The 16287-nt window shown below is 39.8% G+C and overlaps 3 protein-coding genes across 3 annotated transcripts; all 3 read right to left on the reverse strand.

Annotated features, from left to right (window-relative positions):
* Nucleotides 1–5043: 5043 nt before the first annotated feature.
* On the reverse strand, nt 5044–5610 carry LOC145805756 (putative mitochondrial protein AtMg00310). The gene has a single exon (XM_082900952.1). It carries the CDS (start codon nt 5608–5610, stop codon nt 5044–5046), a length of 567 nt encoding a protein of 188 aa, XP_082757078.1.
* A 9345-nt stretch (nt 5611–14955) lies between these two features.
* Nucleotides 14956–15522, reverse strand: LOC145805757 (putative mitochondrial protein AtMg00310). The gene has a single exon (XM_082900953.1). It carries the CDS (start codon nt 15520–15522, stop codon nt 14956–14958), a length of 567 nt encoding a protein of 188 aa, XP_082757079.1.
* A 24-nt stretch (nt 15523–15546) lies between these two features.
* On the reverse strand, nt 15547–16086 carry LOC145805758 (putative mitochondrial protein AtMg01250). Its single transcript, XM_082900954.1, has one exon. The coding sequence runs from the start codon at nt 16084–16086 to the stop codon at nt 15547–15549; it is 540 nt and encodes a 179-aa protein (XP_082757080.1).
* Nucleotides 16087–16287: the final 201 nt, after the last annotated feature.

The following is a 16287-nucleotide window of genomic DNA, read 5'->3' on the forward strand; positions in this document are numbered from 1 at the left end:
ATCTAAGGAACTAATAGAAACATTAACACTCTCAATGGTTTTACGAGGGAAAGCATTAACTCCGAGCATCGGCAATCAATGAGGTATTGAACCCTAGAAAACAAAGGTTTTCTAGAGAGATGTCAGAGCTTCTCTCACTAACCCATTTCAATTTCTCTCTTCTCTCTAACTTTAGCGTGTCTCCCAAAGTTTCTCCGTGCTTCCTCATCTTTTCTGTTTTATTCTACGAACTAATTAGCATAGGCCACTAATTGTTTCATTAGCTTAAGTGGCCATGTGTTAAGTCAAATTAACCTTGCTTAGCACCTAAGAAAGAGAATTTTCTGAGTAATTGTAGCATAACGATATTAGTTTAACTTAGGCACCTCATTTAAGGTTTTCAAAATCGCTGAAGTGTTCAATTCTCAAGTCCAAAACAATGAATTTGAATGCCCTTTGATTATCTTTCTAAAATCCCTTTCTTTTCTCCAGCTTTCTCTTCTAGCTCTAAAGCAAAATGTTTCTCTCTTTCTCCGTCCTTCTCCATCCTTTTCCATTTGGTTCTTGGAACTAATTAGCTTAGGCCACTAATTCTTTCATTAGCTTATGTGGCCAAGTTTAACTCAAACTCACCTTGCTTAGCCTCTGGGAAAGAGAATTTTCTGAGCAATTGTAGCACAACGATATTAGTTGAGCTCAGGCACCTCATTTAATGTTTTCAAAATCACGTAAGTGTTCAATTCTCAAGTCCAAAACGATGAATTTGAATGCCCTTTGACTTTCTTCCTATTTCTCTTTATTTTCTCTAACTCTCTCTTCGCTCTCAATAAGAATGTTTCTGTCTAACTTTCTCCGGCCTTCTCTATTTTGTTCTACGAACTAATTAGCTTAGGCCACTAATTATTTCATTAGCTTAAGTGGCCATGTTTGACTCTAGTATCCACTTAAGCACCCTATTTAGTTTCTCCATTAATCCGGCTCATCAACGCCTGTCAGCGGCAACAACATGCTCTATCCACTTAAGAATGTTTCTCCATAACTTTCCCCGTCCTTCCGTATCTTTCTCTATCTTGTTCTTGGAACTAATTAGCTTAGGCCACTAATCGTTTGATTAGCTTAAATGGCCAAGTTTAGCTCAAACTAACCTAGCTTAGCCCCTAAAAAAGAGAATTTTAAGAGCAATTGCAGCTTAACGATATTAGTTTAACTTAAGAACCTTGTTTAAGGATTTCTAAATCACCTAAGTGTTCAATTCTCAAGTCCAAAAGGAAGAATTTGAAATCCCTTTGAATTTCTTTCTATTTTCCTTTTTCTTTTCTCCGACTTCTCATCTACCTGTCAAGAAGAATGTTTCTCCCCAAGTTTCTCCGGCCTTCTCCATCCTTCTCTATTTTATCCTACGAACTAATTAGCTTGGGCCAATAATTCTTTCATTAGCTTAAATGGCCCGGTTTAACTCAAACAAAACCATGCTTAGCCTGTAAGAAAGAGAATTTTATGAGTAATTGTAGCTTAATAAATGATATTAGTTTAACTTAAACACGTCATTTAAGGTTTTCTAAATCTTCTACGTGTTCAATTCTCTTTGATTTTCTTCCTATTTCTCTTTCTTTTCTCTAACCTTTCTCTACCGCCTCTCAAGAAGAATTCAGAATGTTCAAAAGCTGTCCTTTATTTTCTTTTTGTTCTACACCTACTACTATAACTACATACTTATTTTGCCTACTCTAGTGGGATGTACTAGGGACTGTGTTTTGTTACTCATAGCTATTTGCTGGATGCATACATCAGATTGCGGGTTTCTCCTCCAGCTCACTTTAGGAATACTGTTACACTCCGTGTGGGTTACGCTTCAAGACTATGCTGATTAAGATTTCGGTGATTTCTGGATGGCTTACTTTGGTTGCTACTTTCATTATTGGCGTTTGACATTTTTGGATGGGTGGCTCATAGCTATTACTTTGTTTCATTATTGATTTTAGTTAGTTCTTCCGCTGATGTTCAATAGCTATTTCTCTTTGATGTAGTGTTTGAACATCTTGCGTCTGGTTATTCAGTCGTGCTTTTCTTGGCTTTGCTTTTCCTTCTCTCGTGTATAGCTTTGTAGGGCGTGGGGCATGCCCCTTGTAATCTTGTTTATTCTTCTGTTTTATTTATGACTTATTCACCCAAAAAAAAGAACGTTTGTCTCTAACTATCTCCGTCCTTCTCCATCCTTCTCTATTTTGTTCTAGGAACTAATAAGCCACTAAAATTGTTTCATTAGCTTAAGGGGACAAGTTTAACTCAAACTAACCTTGCTTAGCCTCTAAGAAAGAGAATTTTCTGAGTAATTGTAGCTTAACTATGTTAGTTTAACTTAAGCACCCTATTTAGGGTTTTCTAAATCTCCTACGTGTGCAGTTCTCGAGTCCAAATGGATGAATTTGAATTCTCTTTGATTTTCTTCCTATTTCTCTTTCTTTTTCTCTAACTTTCTCTTCAACATCTCAAGAAGAACGTTTCCCTCTATGCTTCTCCGTCTTCCTCTGTTTTGTTCTATGAACTAATTAGCTTAGCCCACTAATTGTTTTATTAGCTTAAGCGGCCAGGTTTAACTGAAACTATCCTTGCTTAGCTTGTAAGAAAAAGAATTTTCTAAGTAATTTTAGTTTAACGATGTTAGTTTAAGTTAAGAACCTCATTTAAGGATTTCCAAATCACCTACGTGTTCAATTCGCAAGTCCGCAAGGAAGAATTTGAAATCCCTTTGATTTTCTTCCTATTTCTCTTTCTTTTCTCCAACTTCTCATCTACCTGTCAAGAAGAATGTTTCTCCAAAACTTTCTCCATCCTTCTCGATTTTGTCCTACGAACTAATTAGCTTTGGCCAATAATTGTTTCATTAGCTTAAGTGGCCAGGTTTAACTCAAACTAACCATGCATATCGTCTAAGAAAGAGGATTTTATGAGTAATTGTAACTTAACCATATTAGTTTAATTTGAGCACCCTATTTAAGGTTTTCTAAGTCTCCTACGTGTTCAATTCTCAAGTCCAAATGGATGGATTTGATGTCTCTTCGATTTTCTTCCTATATTTCTCTTCCTTTTCTCTAACTTTCTCTTCTACATCTCAAGAAGAACGTTTCTCCCAAAGTTTTTTTTGGGTGAATAAGAAATAAAATAAAACAGAAAGATTTACACAATTACAAGGGGCATACCCCAGGCCCTACAAACAAAACCCAGCACTAACCTCGGTACAAAACTTAGAAGGCCGAGAGACACTACATCCGAAGCTCGAGGAAACGCCAAACGGGATGAACAAAGTCAATGTGAACAAAATAAAAAACCAGCATCCCACACAAGACCGTCCCAGCTAAGAGAGCACAGCAGCAAAGAACCCGACCTTCACAGCCCATAGGACTAGGCACTTGTAGCATTATCATACAAAAATAAAAACCCCAAGAGAAACTAATGAGAATATCAAAACAGACCCATCCCAACCATTTGCTAGAATACCTATAACACAACCTAACGAAATGCACTAAATTCCACCTACACAGCCCGTAGGGGTAGGAGAAATTACACAATAAAATAATGAACAAACAAAACAAGAGACTACTGAATGTACACAACAAACAGCCACCATGCCTCCATGCCATTCTGTATAACTGTTCGAGATGTAGCAGGCTGGAACTGCCGAAACAGTGAAGAAGAACCGCCGAAACAGCCCCATTCCGAAAAGAATCTGCCAAGAACCAGCGTAACTTGTAACACAGCAAGGCGCTGAGAGCTGCCATCACCTCGTTACACATACACTCTTCTAAATGCCTGATGAACATCCAAATATTAAAGCAACTTGTAAACCCACAAATCACGGCGCCAATTGCAGCCATAGCTGAGAAGCAGCATCCAACCGAAATCAGATTACAAGAAGGGCGCAGTTTGCAGCCACCTCCACACCACCAATACATGAGCATATGAACCTGTTGAGCGAGATACAAGAGGTAAATGCCAATATTACAACTTTGATCATAGAGCAGAAGGAAAATCATACTAAATATGAGAGACCTCCCATCACTCAACCCACAACTAATAACAGCACTCCACTCTTTATATCTACTCACATCACTAGGCCCTCTACTCACAATCTCACTCACAATGGTCACTGAACTGAATGTGAAAGCTTTCTTAACCTGCATATAAAGAATATAATATATAATAGCAATTAGAGATAACCAAATATATAGTCTCACATCCCTCAACCCACATTTTAGGGAGAATGTATATAGGCTCTCTACACTCGGCCCACACAAGAAAGTGACCGAAAATGCTGAGGATAGGAAAGACAGCAACTTTTGAATGCAAGCAACCATAATAACAATCTGCAAAGAGAAACCACATTAGAAATCCCACAATATATGCTCACCTTCACTCAACCCTCAATATAGGTGCACTCTCCACACTCAAGCTGCTCCCAACAATGTTAGCCTGAGACAACTTCAATATTGTAGAAGGAAGATTCCATTGATCTAAGTACCAGGGATCACCTGCAGAGTTAATTACAGTATCCACAGGTTTACTTTCCTTGCTAAAAATCCTCCTATTTCTCTCAAGCCAAATGTGATAAACAGTGCAGAGAAAAGAGAGTTTTATGATGGCAGACTGCAAGGACTTGCCTTTGATAGACTCAGTTGCATAGATCACAGTCTCCTGCCAAGGTAAATGGGGCCAACTAATATTACATTTGACCTGAATGGCACCCCAAATCCTGGAAGAATACATACACCTAAAAAATAAGTGGGAGTGATTCTCCTCAGGAGCTTGACATAAGGGGCAAATAGGATTAGGAATAATGCCAAACAACTTCAATCTATCCCCCGTATTTAATCTCTCATGAATAGCCAACCAAAACACGAAACTAACCCTAGAAATGGAGGGGGACCCCCAAACTAGATTAGCCCAAGGAACTTTAGAGCCCTTATCCCTCCAACAATTCCACGCGGATCGTATAGTAGTCAAGTCCCAAACAGGTTTATCCTGGGTATCCCTACAAGGCATTAATGAAGGGGGAGTGAAGGAGATCTATTCCTTAATTTCCCAAGAATTCTCAATAGGCCACTTCCAACCATTATTAGAGATAATAGCACTGAGTTTTGAGTCAAGAGGAAGGCCCGTGTCATACAAAATCCTATGCCCAAATCTATCCCATAAAGATCCAATAGGGTGCCAATTATCAAACCACAAAAACACCTTCTCCCCATTGCCAATCCTGAACTTAATATGGGGAAAGATATTCTTTCTTAGAGACAAAATTTTCCTCCAGACCCATGAGGGGTCACTAGGCATTTTAACATGCCAAAAACTATTGCCTTTGAGTAAGTAGGACTTAACCCATTGGCACCACATAGACCCTTCACCCCCCGAGAACAAAAACCACACATGCTTAGCAATAGCAGCCCTGTTCCAAACTCCTATATCTTTGAATCCTAAACCTCCTTCATTTTTAGGCTTACACACATAGTCCCAGGCTATCTTAGCACTGTGCTTTTTCAACTCAACACCGGACCAGAAAAAAGACCTCAATAGACTATCAATCTCTCTAATAACCTTTTTAGGAAGAATAAAGAGCGAAGACCAATAAACTTGCATTGAAAAAAGGATGGATTGGATAAGTTAAGCTCTACCCCCATACGAAAGAAGTTTATCGGTCCAACTCTTAATCCTCTTCGTGATCCTCTCAATCAGAATTTGACAATCAGTGGCCTTAAGCTTTGTAGTAATCAAAGGAACACCCAAGTATTTCACCGGAAGAGTGCCCTCAGAAAACTTAGCAATACGAAGAATATCTTCTTTAAGCTCATGACTACACCCCGAGAAGTATATATTGCTCTTGCTAGGACTAGGGGTGAGACCAGACAACATTCTGAACTCCTCTAAGCCTTGCATAATGAGGTTAACAGTAGCAGGATCACCTCTACCAAAAATCATAAGGTCATCAGCAAAGCAAAGATTGACAATCTTAGTTTTATCACACCTCCAGTGGAACTTGAATAGAGGATCATTGGCTTTGTCAGCTAGAATTCTAGCAAGAATTTCCATAGCCAGAACAAACAGATAAGGGGTCATCGGATCTCCTTGTCGGAGCCCTTTAGCCCCTTTGAAATACCCATGAAGGCTACCATTTATGCTGATCGAGAACGAGGGACTCGTCATACAAGCCTTAATCCAGGTTATCATAATGGGGGGGAAATCCAAGGCATAAAGGACATCAAGAATAAACTCCCATCTCACATTATCATAAGCTTTCATCATGTCCACTTTCATAGCACACTTAGGAATTTTGGAATTCCTATGATAACCTCTCATTATCTCCTGAGACAAGAAAATGTTGTCAGAAATCCTTCTCCCCTGGACAAAAGCTGACTGCACAGGGTCAACGAGATCCGGAAGGACAACTTTGATTCTATTGGCAATGATCTTAGCAATACACTTGTAAATAGTGTTGCAACAGGAGATAGGCCTATAATCCCCAACCTTCATGGGGTTAGAGATTTTAGGAATAAGAGCAATAATAGTGTTGTTGACCTCAGAAAGGAGCTTGCCAGAATCAAAGAAAGATTTTATGGCAAGGGTGACCTCATTACCCACAATATCCCAAGAACTCTTAAAGAAGCCCACAGAATAACCATCAGGTCCCGGGGCCTTATTAGCTTTAAGGAACCAAAAGGCATCCTTAATCTCAGAGTCAGAGACAGGCTGGGCAAGCATAGCAGACTGGGTTAAGGACACCTTAGTATTCACCAAAGACCTAATCCTATCACGGCCATTATACTGGTCCACGCTGGGGGTACCAAAAAGATCCGTGCAGTATTGAACAAATGTATCATGAATATCCTTGATATCCGTGGTCCTAGTACCATCCCTCAACTCAACACTCAAAATTTTACCTCTGTTAATATTATTCCTCACTGACCTGAAGAAGAAACTACTATTCCTGTCACCCAGTTGAAGCCATTGAATCCTAGATTTTTGAAGGTCAAGACTCTCTCCTCCACCTTGCTAAGGCCCAAGTAATTCCTATGCTCCTCCCTCTCTTGCTCCTGAAGGTTAAGGTTTAAAGGATCTTTGTCAAGCTTAATCTGGACAGATTCCAAATTCGCCTTAGAAACTTGAACTCTAACAGAAGATATCACTAAAATCTCTCTTGTTCAACAATTTGAGGGCTGGTTTAAGCTGTTTCAACTTCTGACAAACCCTAAACATAGGGACACCTCTAATAAATTGGTCCCAAGTGGCAGACACACAATTTAAGAACTCTGGATGCTTAGACCAGAAGTCAAAATACTTAAAAGGTTTTTTGAATGATTTTATAGAATCACTGATATTGACCACAGCCGGAGAATGATCAGAAATTCCAGATGGAAGAAACGAGGCACTAGATCCAGGAAAATTATCAAGCCAAACCTCATTAACTAGAACCCTATCAATTTTTGTAGCTATGTAGTCCCCAGCACCTCTCTTATTAGCCCAAGTGAATTGACAGCCGCCATAAGAGAGGTCGGTCAGCTCAGAAGAGATAATATAGGAGTTGAATTCCTCATTCTCATTGGACCAAACAGAAGAACCCCCCACTTTTTCCTGACGGTATCTAATGGCATTAAAGTCCCCCAGGAATAAACAAGGGGAATTGGACTTACTACGGGAGATTTGGTGCATATTTTCAAAAAAAATTTTCCTCACAAGATGTTTATTATCAGCATACACAAAAGTAGCAAAGAAGCTTGCTTTAGTAGCTAAAACCAAAATTTCACAAAAGATGTGCTGACTAGACTTTGAATACATTTTAACATCACAGATCTCATTATTCCAGCACACCCAAACCCTACCAGTTTCAGTTGGTTGGGAGTTAGACAAAAAAGACCAATTGCCAAAACATTTTTCAAAAATACTATTTTCATTAGTTTGTCTAATTTTGGTCTCCAAAACACCAATGACATGGATATCTTCATTAAACACCAGCTTTTTTAGGTCCTTATGTTTAGAAGGGTCATTCAACCCTCTAACATTCCAAGAAGCAATTTTTACAGTCATTGGAAACAAAAACAAAACAACATCCCTCAACCAACTGAAATAGCAATTACTTTTTCTTTTTCCTCTGGCTGCTATTACCTTTGCCAGAGTTTTTACCTCCTTGAGCTTGTGCTGACTTATGGACAGAAGCCGCACCTGGGGTGCTCATTTTTGCTGGAACAGTATCAGCAATCAACGTGTCTATTAGATCTGCAGCTTGCGGTAGAACCAACTTGGTAACCTCCAGAAGACTCTCAGGAAACATTGGCACTTCATTTCCCCCTAACCCTATTTCTTCTTCTGATGAACTAGTTCCCACAGCTGGAATAGAGCTCTCCACTGGGGGAGCTGTTGGTGAGGGAATAGCAGGAGCTGGGGGTGGAAGTGAGGCTTCCACATTTTCTGCTGGGTCCGGGTCCCCCACCTTCCTCTTACCTTTTGAGTTAACTGTAGTCCAACCCTCCTCTTGCCCCTCAAGTGTTTCCTCAGTGTTTTTTTGAAGAGAAATTAAGTGAGCTACCTGTTTAGACACACATTTCTGAGTATCATGGCCAAAGATCTGACAGTGTTGGCAAATGGATGGCAGCCCTTGATATTCAGCACGGATTAACACTGCTTCATCATCACATCGAATCTGAAAATAAGTAGGCAATTTAGAGGTTGCCTCTATCTCAATACAAATCCTCGCAAAAGCCACCCTCGTCCCTCTTGCCGTAAGCTGATCCATGCAGAGGGGATTGCCAATGGCGCTTGCAACCCTACTGAGACCATCAGGATCCCAGTATTCCAAAGGGATATTAAAAAGAGCTTAACCCAGACCGGGATCTTAGTGGCTTTTTCTTTGGCTAGCTTCATCATCCTTTTCCATTGTTTAAGGATTAGAAGATAGCCTCCAATGTACCACGGCCCCTCCTCAAGCACCTCCCTACAGCATTCAGGGGATTCAAAGATAAAGAACATAAATCCATCCCCATTAGTTAACACTTCCTTCAGACCCTTATTTTTCCACAATCCAAATGCACTATTACGAAGGTAGTTATATCCAACACCCTTGTCTATGAAATATCCTACTAGGCAGGAGTCCCATTTTTCTAAGGGATCAGATCTCTTAGGCATATTGACCACAACACTATCTTCAACAACGGTTGGGGGAATATACCTGAGCTTGATGTTGGAACGAGTCGATGCAGAAGTTACATTAGCCCACGTCCTCGGAATAGGCTGATTAGGGCCCCCTACTTCCACTGGTCTCCTTCCTCCATTTCCCCCTCTGCCCCCTCGAGCCCCACGGTAGTTTCCACCACCCCTTCCACGGCCATCAAACTGATTAGGATTAACAGCACTACCCCCCTCAGCTTCACCAAGAGTGGTATGATTCCTCGCTTCTCCTCTGTTTCTAGCAACATCGAGACTATCAGGAAGGAATTGAAAACGATTACCTTCAATATCCTCACTTTCGGACCATCTAGGGTTTGAGATCTGCCCGATCGGAGTCGAAGGGTCAACATCTCTACCAGCAGATACGTCTGCAAGGATCATTGGGGCTTTAAGCTTTACCAATCGATCCGTATCACTCTGAGTGTTAGCAACAGCTCCGATCTGACCTTCCACAGCTCGATCTACCCCTTCAGATCGTCCTCGAGACGATTCTACCACAACGATCTGCTCAATCTCCCCAATGTTCGAGGGATTGGGTATCTCCATAACCAAATCACGCTCCACTGCTTCTCCTAACTCGACTCTGGATTCGAGAGTCACACTATGAGGATGCGAACTCGCTTTTGCCAACGATGCCTCCATGGTGTTAAATTCTGTTTTGTCTTTTCGTTTCTCTAACTCAGAACCATCCAAAAGAGGAGATCTCTCGTTCATAGTAAGTGAATCTAAGGAACTAATAGAAACATTAACACTCTCAATGGTTTTACGAGGGAAAGCATTAACTCCGAGCATCGGCAATCAATGAGGTATTGAACCCTAGAAAACAAAGGTTTTCTAGAGAGATGTCAGAGCTTCTCTCACTAACCCATTTCAATTTCTCTCTTCTCTCTAACTTTAGCGTGTCTCCCAAAGTTTCTCCGTGCTTCCTCATCTTTTCTGTTTTATTCTACGAACTAATTATCATAGGCCACTAATTGTTTCATTAGCTTAAGTGGCCATGTGTTAAGTCAAATTAACCTTGCTTAGCACCTAAGAAAGAGAATTTTCTGAGTAATTGTAGCATAACGATATTAGTTTAACTTAGGCACCTCATTTAAGGTTTTCAAAATCGCTGAAGTGTTCAATTCTCAAGTCCAAAACAATGAATTTGAATGCCCTTTGATTATCTTTCTAAAATCCCTTTCTTTTCTCCAGCTTTCTCTTCTAGCTCTAAAGCAAAATGTTTCTCTCTTTCTCCGTCCTTCTCCATCCTTTTCCATTTGGTTCTTGGAACTAATTAGCTTAGGCCACTAATTCTTTCATTAGCTTATGTGGCCAAGTTTAACTCAAACTCACCTTGCTTAGCCTCTGGGAAAGAGAATTTTCTGAGCAATTGTAGCACAACGATATTAGTTGAGCTCAGGCACCTCATTTAATGTTTTCAAAATCACGTAAGTGTTCAATTCTCAAGTCCAAAACGATGAATTTGAATGCCTTTTGACTTTCTTCCTATTTCTCTTTATTTTCTCTAACTCTCTCTTCGCTCTCAATAAGAATGTTTCTGTCTAACTTTCTCCGGCCTTCTCTATTTTGTTCTACGAACTAATTAGCTTAGGCCACTAATTATTTCATTAGCTTAAGTGGCCATGTTTGACTCTAGTATCCACTTAAGCACCCTATTTAGTTTCTCCATTAATCCGGCTCATCAACGCCTGTCAGCGGCAACAACATGCTCTATCCACTTAAGAATGTTTCTCCATAACTTTCCCCGTCCTTCCGTATCTTTCTCTATCTTGTTCTTGGAACTAATTAGCTTAGGCCACTAATCGTTTGATTAGCTTAAATGGCCAAGTTTAGCTCAAACTAACCTAGCTTAGCCCCTAAAAAAGAGAATTTTAAGAGCAATTGCAGCTTAACGATATTAGTTTAACTTAAGAACCTTGTTTAAGGATTTCTAAATCACCTAAGTGTTCAATTCTCAAGTCCAAAAGGAAGAATTTGAAATCCCTTTGAATTTCTTTCTATTTTCCTTTTTCTTTTCTCCGACTTCTCATCTACCTGTCAAGAAGAATGTTTCTCCCCAAGTTTCTCCGGCCTTCTCCATCCTTCTCTATTTTATCCTACGAACTAATTAGCTTGGGCCAATAATTCTTTCATTAGCTTAAATGGCCCGGTTTAACTCAAACAAAACCATGCTTAGCCTGTAAGAAAGAGAATTTTATGAGTAATTGTAGCTTAATAAATGATATTAGTTTAACTTAAACACGTCATTTAAGGTTTTCTAAATCTTCTACGTGTTCAATTCTCTTTGATTTTCTTCCTATTTCTCTTTCTTTTCTCTAACCTTTCTCTACCGCCTCTCAAGAAGAATTCAGAATGTTCAAAAGCTGTCCTTTATTTTCTTTTTGTTCTACACCTACTACTATAACTACATACTTATTTTGCCTACTCTAGTGGGATGTACTAGGGACTGTGTTTTGTTACTCATAGCTATTTGCTGGATGCATACATCAGATTGCGGGTTTCTCCTCCAGCTCACTTTAGGAATACTGTTACACTCCGTGTGGGTTACGCTTCAAGACTATGCTGATTAAGATTTCGGTGATTTCTGGATGGCTTACTTTGGTTGCTACTTTCATTATTGGCGTTTGACATTTTTGGATGGGTGGCTCATAGCTATTACTTTGTTTCATTATTGATTTTAGTTAGTTCTTCCGCTGATGTTCAATAGCTATTTCTCTTTGATGTAGTGTTTGAACATCTTGCGTCTGGTTATTCAGTCGTGCTTTTCTTGGCTTTGCTTTTCCTTCTCTCGTGTATAGCTTTGTAGGGCGTGGGGCATGCCCCTTGTAATCTTGTTTATTCTTCTGTTTTATTTATGACTTATTCACCCAAAAAAAAGAACGTTTGTCTCTAACTATCTCCGTCCTTCTCCATCCTTCTCTATTTTGTTCTAGGAACTAATAAGCCACTAAAATTGTTTCATTAGCTTAAGGGGACAAGTTTAACTCAAACTAACCTTGCTTAGCCTCTAAGAAAGAGAATTTTCTGAGTAATTGTAGCTTAACTATGTTAGTTTAACTTAAGCACCCTATTTAGGGTTTTCTAAATCTCCTACGTGTGCAGTTCTCGAGTCCAAATGGATGAATTTGAATTCTCTTTGATTTTCTTCCTATTTCTCTTTCTTTTTCTCTAACTTTCTCTTCAACATCTCAAGAAGAACGTTTCCCTCTATGCTTCTCCGTCTTCCTCTGTTTTGTTCTACGAACTAATTAGCTTAGCCCACTAATTGTTTTATTAGCTTAAGCGGCCAGGTTTAACTGAAACTATCCTTGCTTAGCTTGTAAGAAAAAGAATTTTCTAAGTAATTTTAGTTTAACGATGTTAGTTTAAGTTAAGAACCTCATTTAAGGATTTCCAAATCACCTACGTGTTCAATTCGCAAGTCCGCAAGGAAGAATTTGAAATCCCTTTGATTTTCTTCCTATTTCTCTTTCTTTTCTCCAACTTCTCATCTACCTGTCAAGAAGAATGTTTCTCCAAAACTTTCTCCATCCTTCTCGATTTTGTCCTACGAACTAATTAGCTTTGGCCAATAATTGTTTCATTAGCTTAAGTGGCCAGGTTTAACTCAAACTAACCATGCATATCGTCTAAGAAAGAGGATTTTATGAGTAATTGTAACTTAACCATATTAGTTTAATTTGAGCACCCTATTTAAGGTTTTCTAAGTCTCCTACGTGTTCAATTCTCAAGTCCAAATGGATGGATTTGATGTCTCTTCGATTTTCTTCCTATATTTCTCTTCCTTTTCTCTAACTTTCTCTTCTACATCTCAAGAAGAACGTTTCTCCCAAAGTTTTTTTTGGGTGAATAAGAAATAAAATAAAACAGAAAGATTTACACAATTACAAGGGGCATACCCCAGGCCCTACAAACAAAACCCAGCACTAACCTCGGTACAAAACTTAGAAGGCCGAGAGACACTACATCCGAAGCTCGAGGAAACGCCAAACGGGATGAACAAAGTCAATGTGAACAAAATAAAAAACCAGCATCCCACACAAGACCGTCCCAGCTAAGAGAGCACAGCAGCAAAGAACCCGACCTTCACAGCCCATAGGACTAGGCACTTGTAGCATTATCATACAAAAATAAAAACCCCAAGAGAAACTAATGAGAATATCAAAACAGACCCATCCCAACCATTTGCTAGAATACCTATAACACAACCTAACGAAATGCACTAAATTCCACCTACACAGCCCGTAGGGGTAGGAGAAATTACACAATAAAATAATGAACAAACAAAACAAGAGACTACTGAATGTACACAACAAACAGCCACCATGCCTCCATGCCATTCTGTATAACTGTTCGAGATGTAGCAGGCTGGAACTGCCGAAACAGTGAAGAAGAACCGCCGAAACAGCCCCATTCCGAAAAGAATCTGCCAAGAACCAGCGTAACTTGTAACACAGCAAGGCGCTGAGAGCTGCCATCACCTCGTTACACATACACTCTTCTAAATGCCTGATGAACATCCAAATATTAAAGCAACTTGTAAACCCACAAATCACGGCGCCAATTGCAGCCATAGCTGAGAAGCAGCATCCAACCGAAATCAGATTACAAGAAGGGCGCAGTTTGCAGCCACCTCCACACCACCAATACATGAGCATATGAACCTGTTGAGCGAGATACAAGAGGTAAATGCCAATATTACAACTTTGATCATAGAGCAGAAGGAAAATCATACTAAATATGAGAGACCTCCCATCACTCAACCCACAACTAATAACAGCACTCCACTCTTTATATCTACTCACATCACTAGGCCCTCTACTCACAATCTCACTCACAATGGTCACTGAACTGAATGTGAAAGCTTTCTTAACCTGCATATAAAGAATATAATATATAATAGCAATTAGAGATAACCAAATATATAGTCTCACATCCCTCAACCCACATTTTAGGGAGAATGTATATAGGCTCTCTACACTCGGCCCACACAAGAAAGTGACCGAAAATGCTGAGGATAGGAAAGACAGCAACTTTTGAATGCAAGCAACCATAATAACAATCTGCAAAGAGAAACCACATTAGAAATCCCACAATATATGCTCACCTTCACTCAACCCTCAATATAGGTGCACTCTCCACACTCAAGCTGCTCCCAACAATGTTAGCCTGAGACAACTTCAATATTGTAGAAGGAAGATTCCATTGATCTAAGTACCAGGGATCACCTGCAGAGTTAATTACAGTATCCACAGGTTTACTTTCCTTGCTAAAAATCCTCCTATTTCTCTCAAGCCAAATGTGATAAACAGTGCAGAGAAAAGAGAGTTTTATGATGGCAGACTGCAAGGACTTGCCTTTGATAGACTCAGTTGCATAGATCACAGTCTCCTGCCAAGGTAAATGGGGCCAACTAATATTACATTTGACCTGAATGGCACCCCAAATCCTGGAAGAATACATACACCTAAAAAATAAGTGGGAGTGATTCTCCTCAGGAGCTTGACATAAGGGGCAAATAGGATTAGGAATAATGCCAAACAACTTCAATCTATCCCCCGTATTTAATCTCTCATGAATAGCCAACCAAAACACGAAACTAACCCTAGAAATGGAGGGGGACCCCCAAACTAGATTAGCCCAAGGAACTTTAGAGCCCTTATCCCTCCAACAATTCCACGCGGATCGTATAGTAGTCAAGTCCCAAACAGGTTTATCCTGGGTATCCCTACAAGGCATTAATGAAGGGGGAGTGAAGGAGATCTATTCCTTAATTTCCCAAGAATTCTCAATAGGCCACTTCCAACCATTATTAGAGATAATAGCACTGAGTTTTGAGTCAAGAGGAAGGCCCGTGTCATACAAAATCCTATGCCCAAATCTATCCCATAAAGATCCAATAGGGTGCCAATTATCAAACCACAAAAACACCTTCTCCCCATTGCCAATCCTGAACTTAATATGGGGAAAGATATTCTTTCTTAGAGACAAAATTTTCCTCCAGACCCATGAGGGGTCACTAGGCATTTTAACATGCCAAAAACTATTGCCTTTGAGTAAGTAGGACTTAACCCATTGGCACCACATAGACCCTTCACCCCCCGAGAACAAAAACCACACATGCTTAGCAATAGCAGCCCTGTTCCAAACTCCTATATCTTTGAATCCTAAACCTCCTTCATTTTTAGGCTTACACACATAGTCCCAGGCTATCTTAGCACTGTGCTTTTTCAACTCAACACCGGACCAGAAAAAAGACCTCAATAGACTATCAATCTCTCTAATAACCTTTTTAGGAAGAATAAAGAGCGAAGACCAATAAACTTGCATTGAAAAAAGGATGGATTGGATAAGTTAAGCTCTACCCCCATACGAAAGAAGTTTATCGGTCCAACTCTTAATCCTCTTCGTGATCCTCTCAATCAGAATTTGACAATCAGTGGCCTTAAGCTTTGTAGTAATCAAAGGAACACCCAAGTATTTCACCGGAAGAGTGCCCTCAGAAAACTTAGCAATACGAAGAATATCTTCTTTAAGCTCATGACTACACCCCGAGAAGTATATATTGCTCTTGCTAGGACTAGGGGTGAGACCAGACAACATTCTGAACTCCTCTAAGCCTTGCATAATGAGGTTAACAGTAGCAGGATCACCTCTACCAAAAATCATAAGGTCATCAGCAAAGCAAAGATTGACAATCTTAGTTTTATCACACCTCCAGTGGAACTTGAATAGAGGATCATTGGCTTTGTCAGCTAGAATTCTAGCAAGAATTTCCATAGCCAGAACAAACAGATAAGGGGTCATCGGATCTCCTTGTCGGAGCCCTTTAGCCCCTTTGAAATACCCATGAAGGCTACCATTTATGCTGATCGAGAACGAGGGACTCGTCATACAAGCCTTAATCCAGGTTATCATAATGGGGGGGGAAATCCAAGGCATAAAGGACATCAAGAATAAACTCCCATCTCACATTATCATAAGCTTTCATCATGTCCACTTTCATAGCACACTTAGGAATTTTGGAATTCCTATGATAACCTCTCATTATCTCCTGAGACAAGAAAATGTTGTCAGAAATCCTTCTCCCCTGGA

This window comes from Camellia sinensis, chromosome 13 (genome assembly GCF_055761805.1).
Source record: "Camellia sinensis isolate YWXY chromosome 13, ASM5576180v1, whole genome shotgun sequence".
NCBI classification, from domain to species: domain Eukaryota; kingdom Viridiplantae; phylum Streptophyta; class Magnoliopsida; order Ericales; family Theaceae; genus Camellia; species Camellia sinensis.

Bases quoted from the DNA above. Each gene is read 5' to 3' on its own strand.
- LOC145805756 (XM_082900952.1), bottom strand. From the start codon at position 5,610: ATGCAAGTTTATTGGTCTTCGCTCTTTATTCTTCCTAAAAAGGTTATT.
- LOC145805757 (XM_082900953.1), bottom strand. From the start codon at position 15,522: ATGCAAGTTTATTGGTCTTCGCTCTTTATTCTTCCTAAAAAGGTTATT.
- LOC145805758 (XM_082900954.1), bottom strand. From the start codon at position 16,086: ATGACGAGTCCCTCGTTCTCGATCAGCATAAATGGTAGCCTTCATGGG.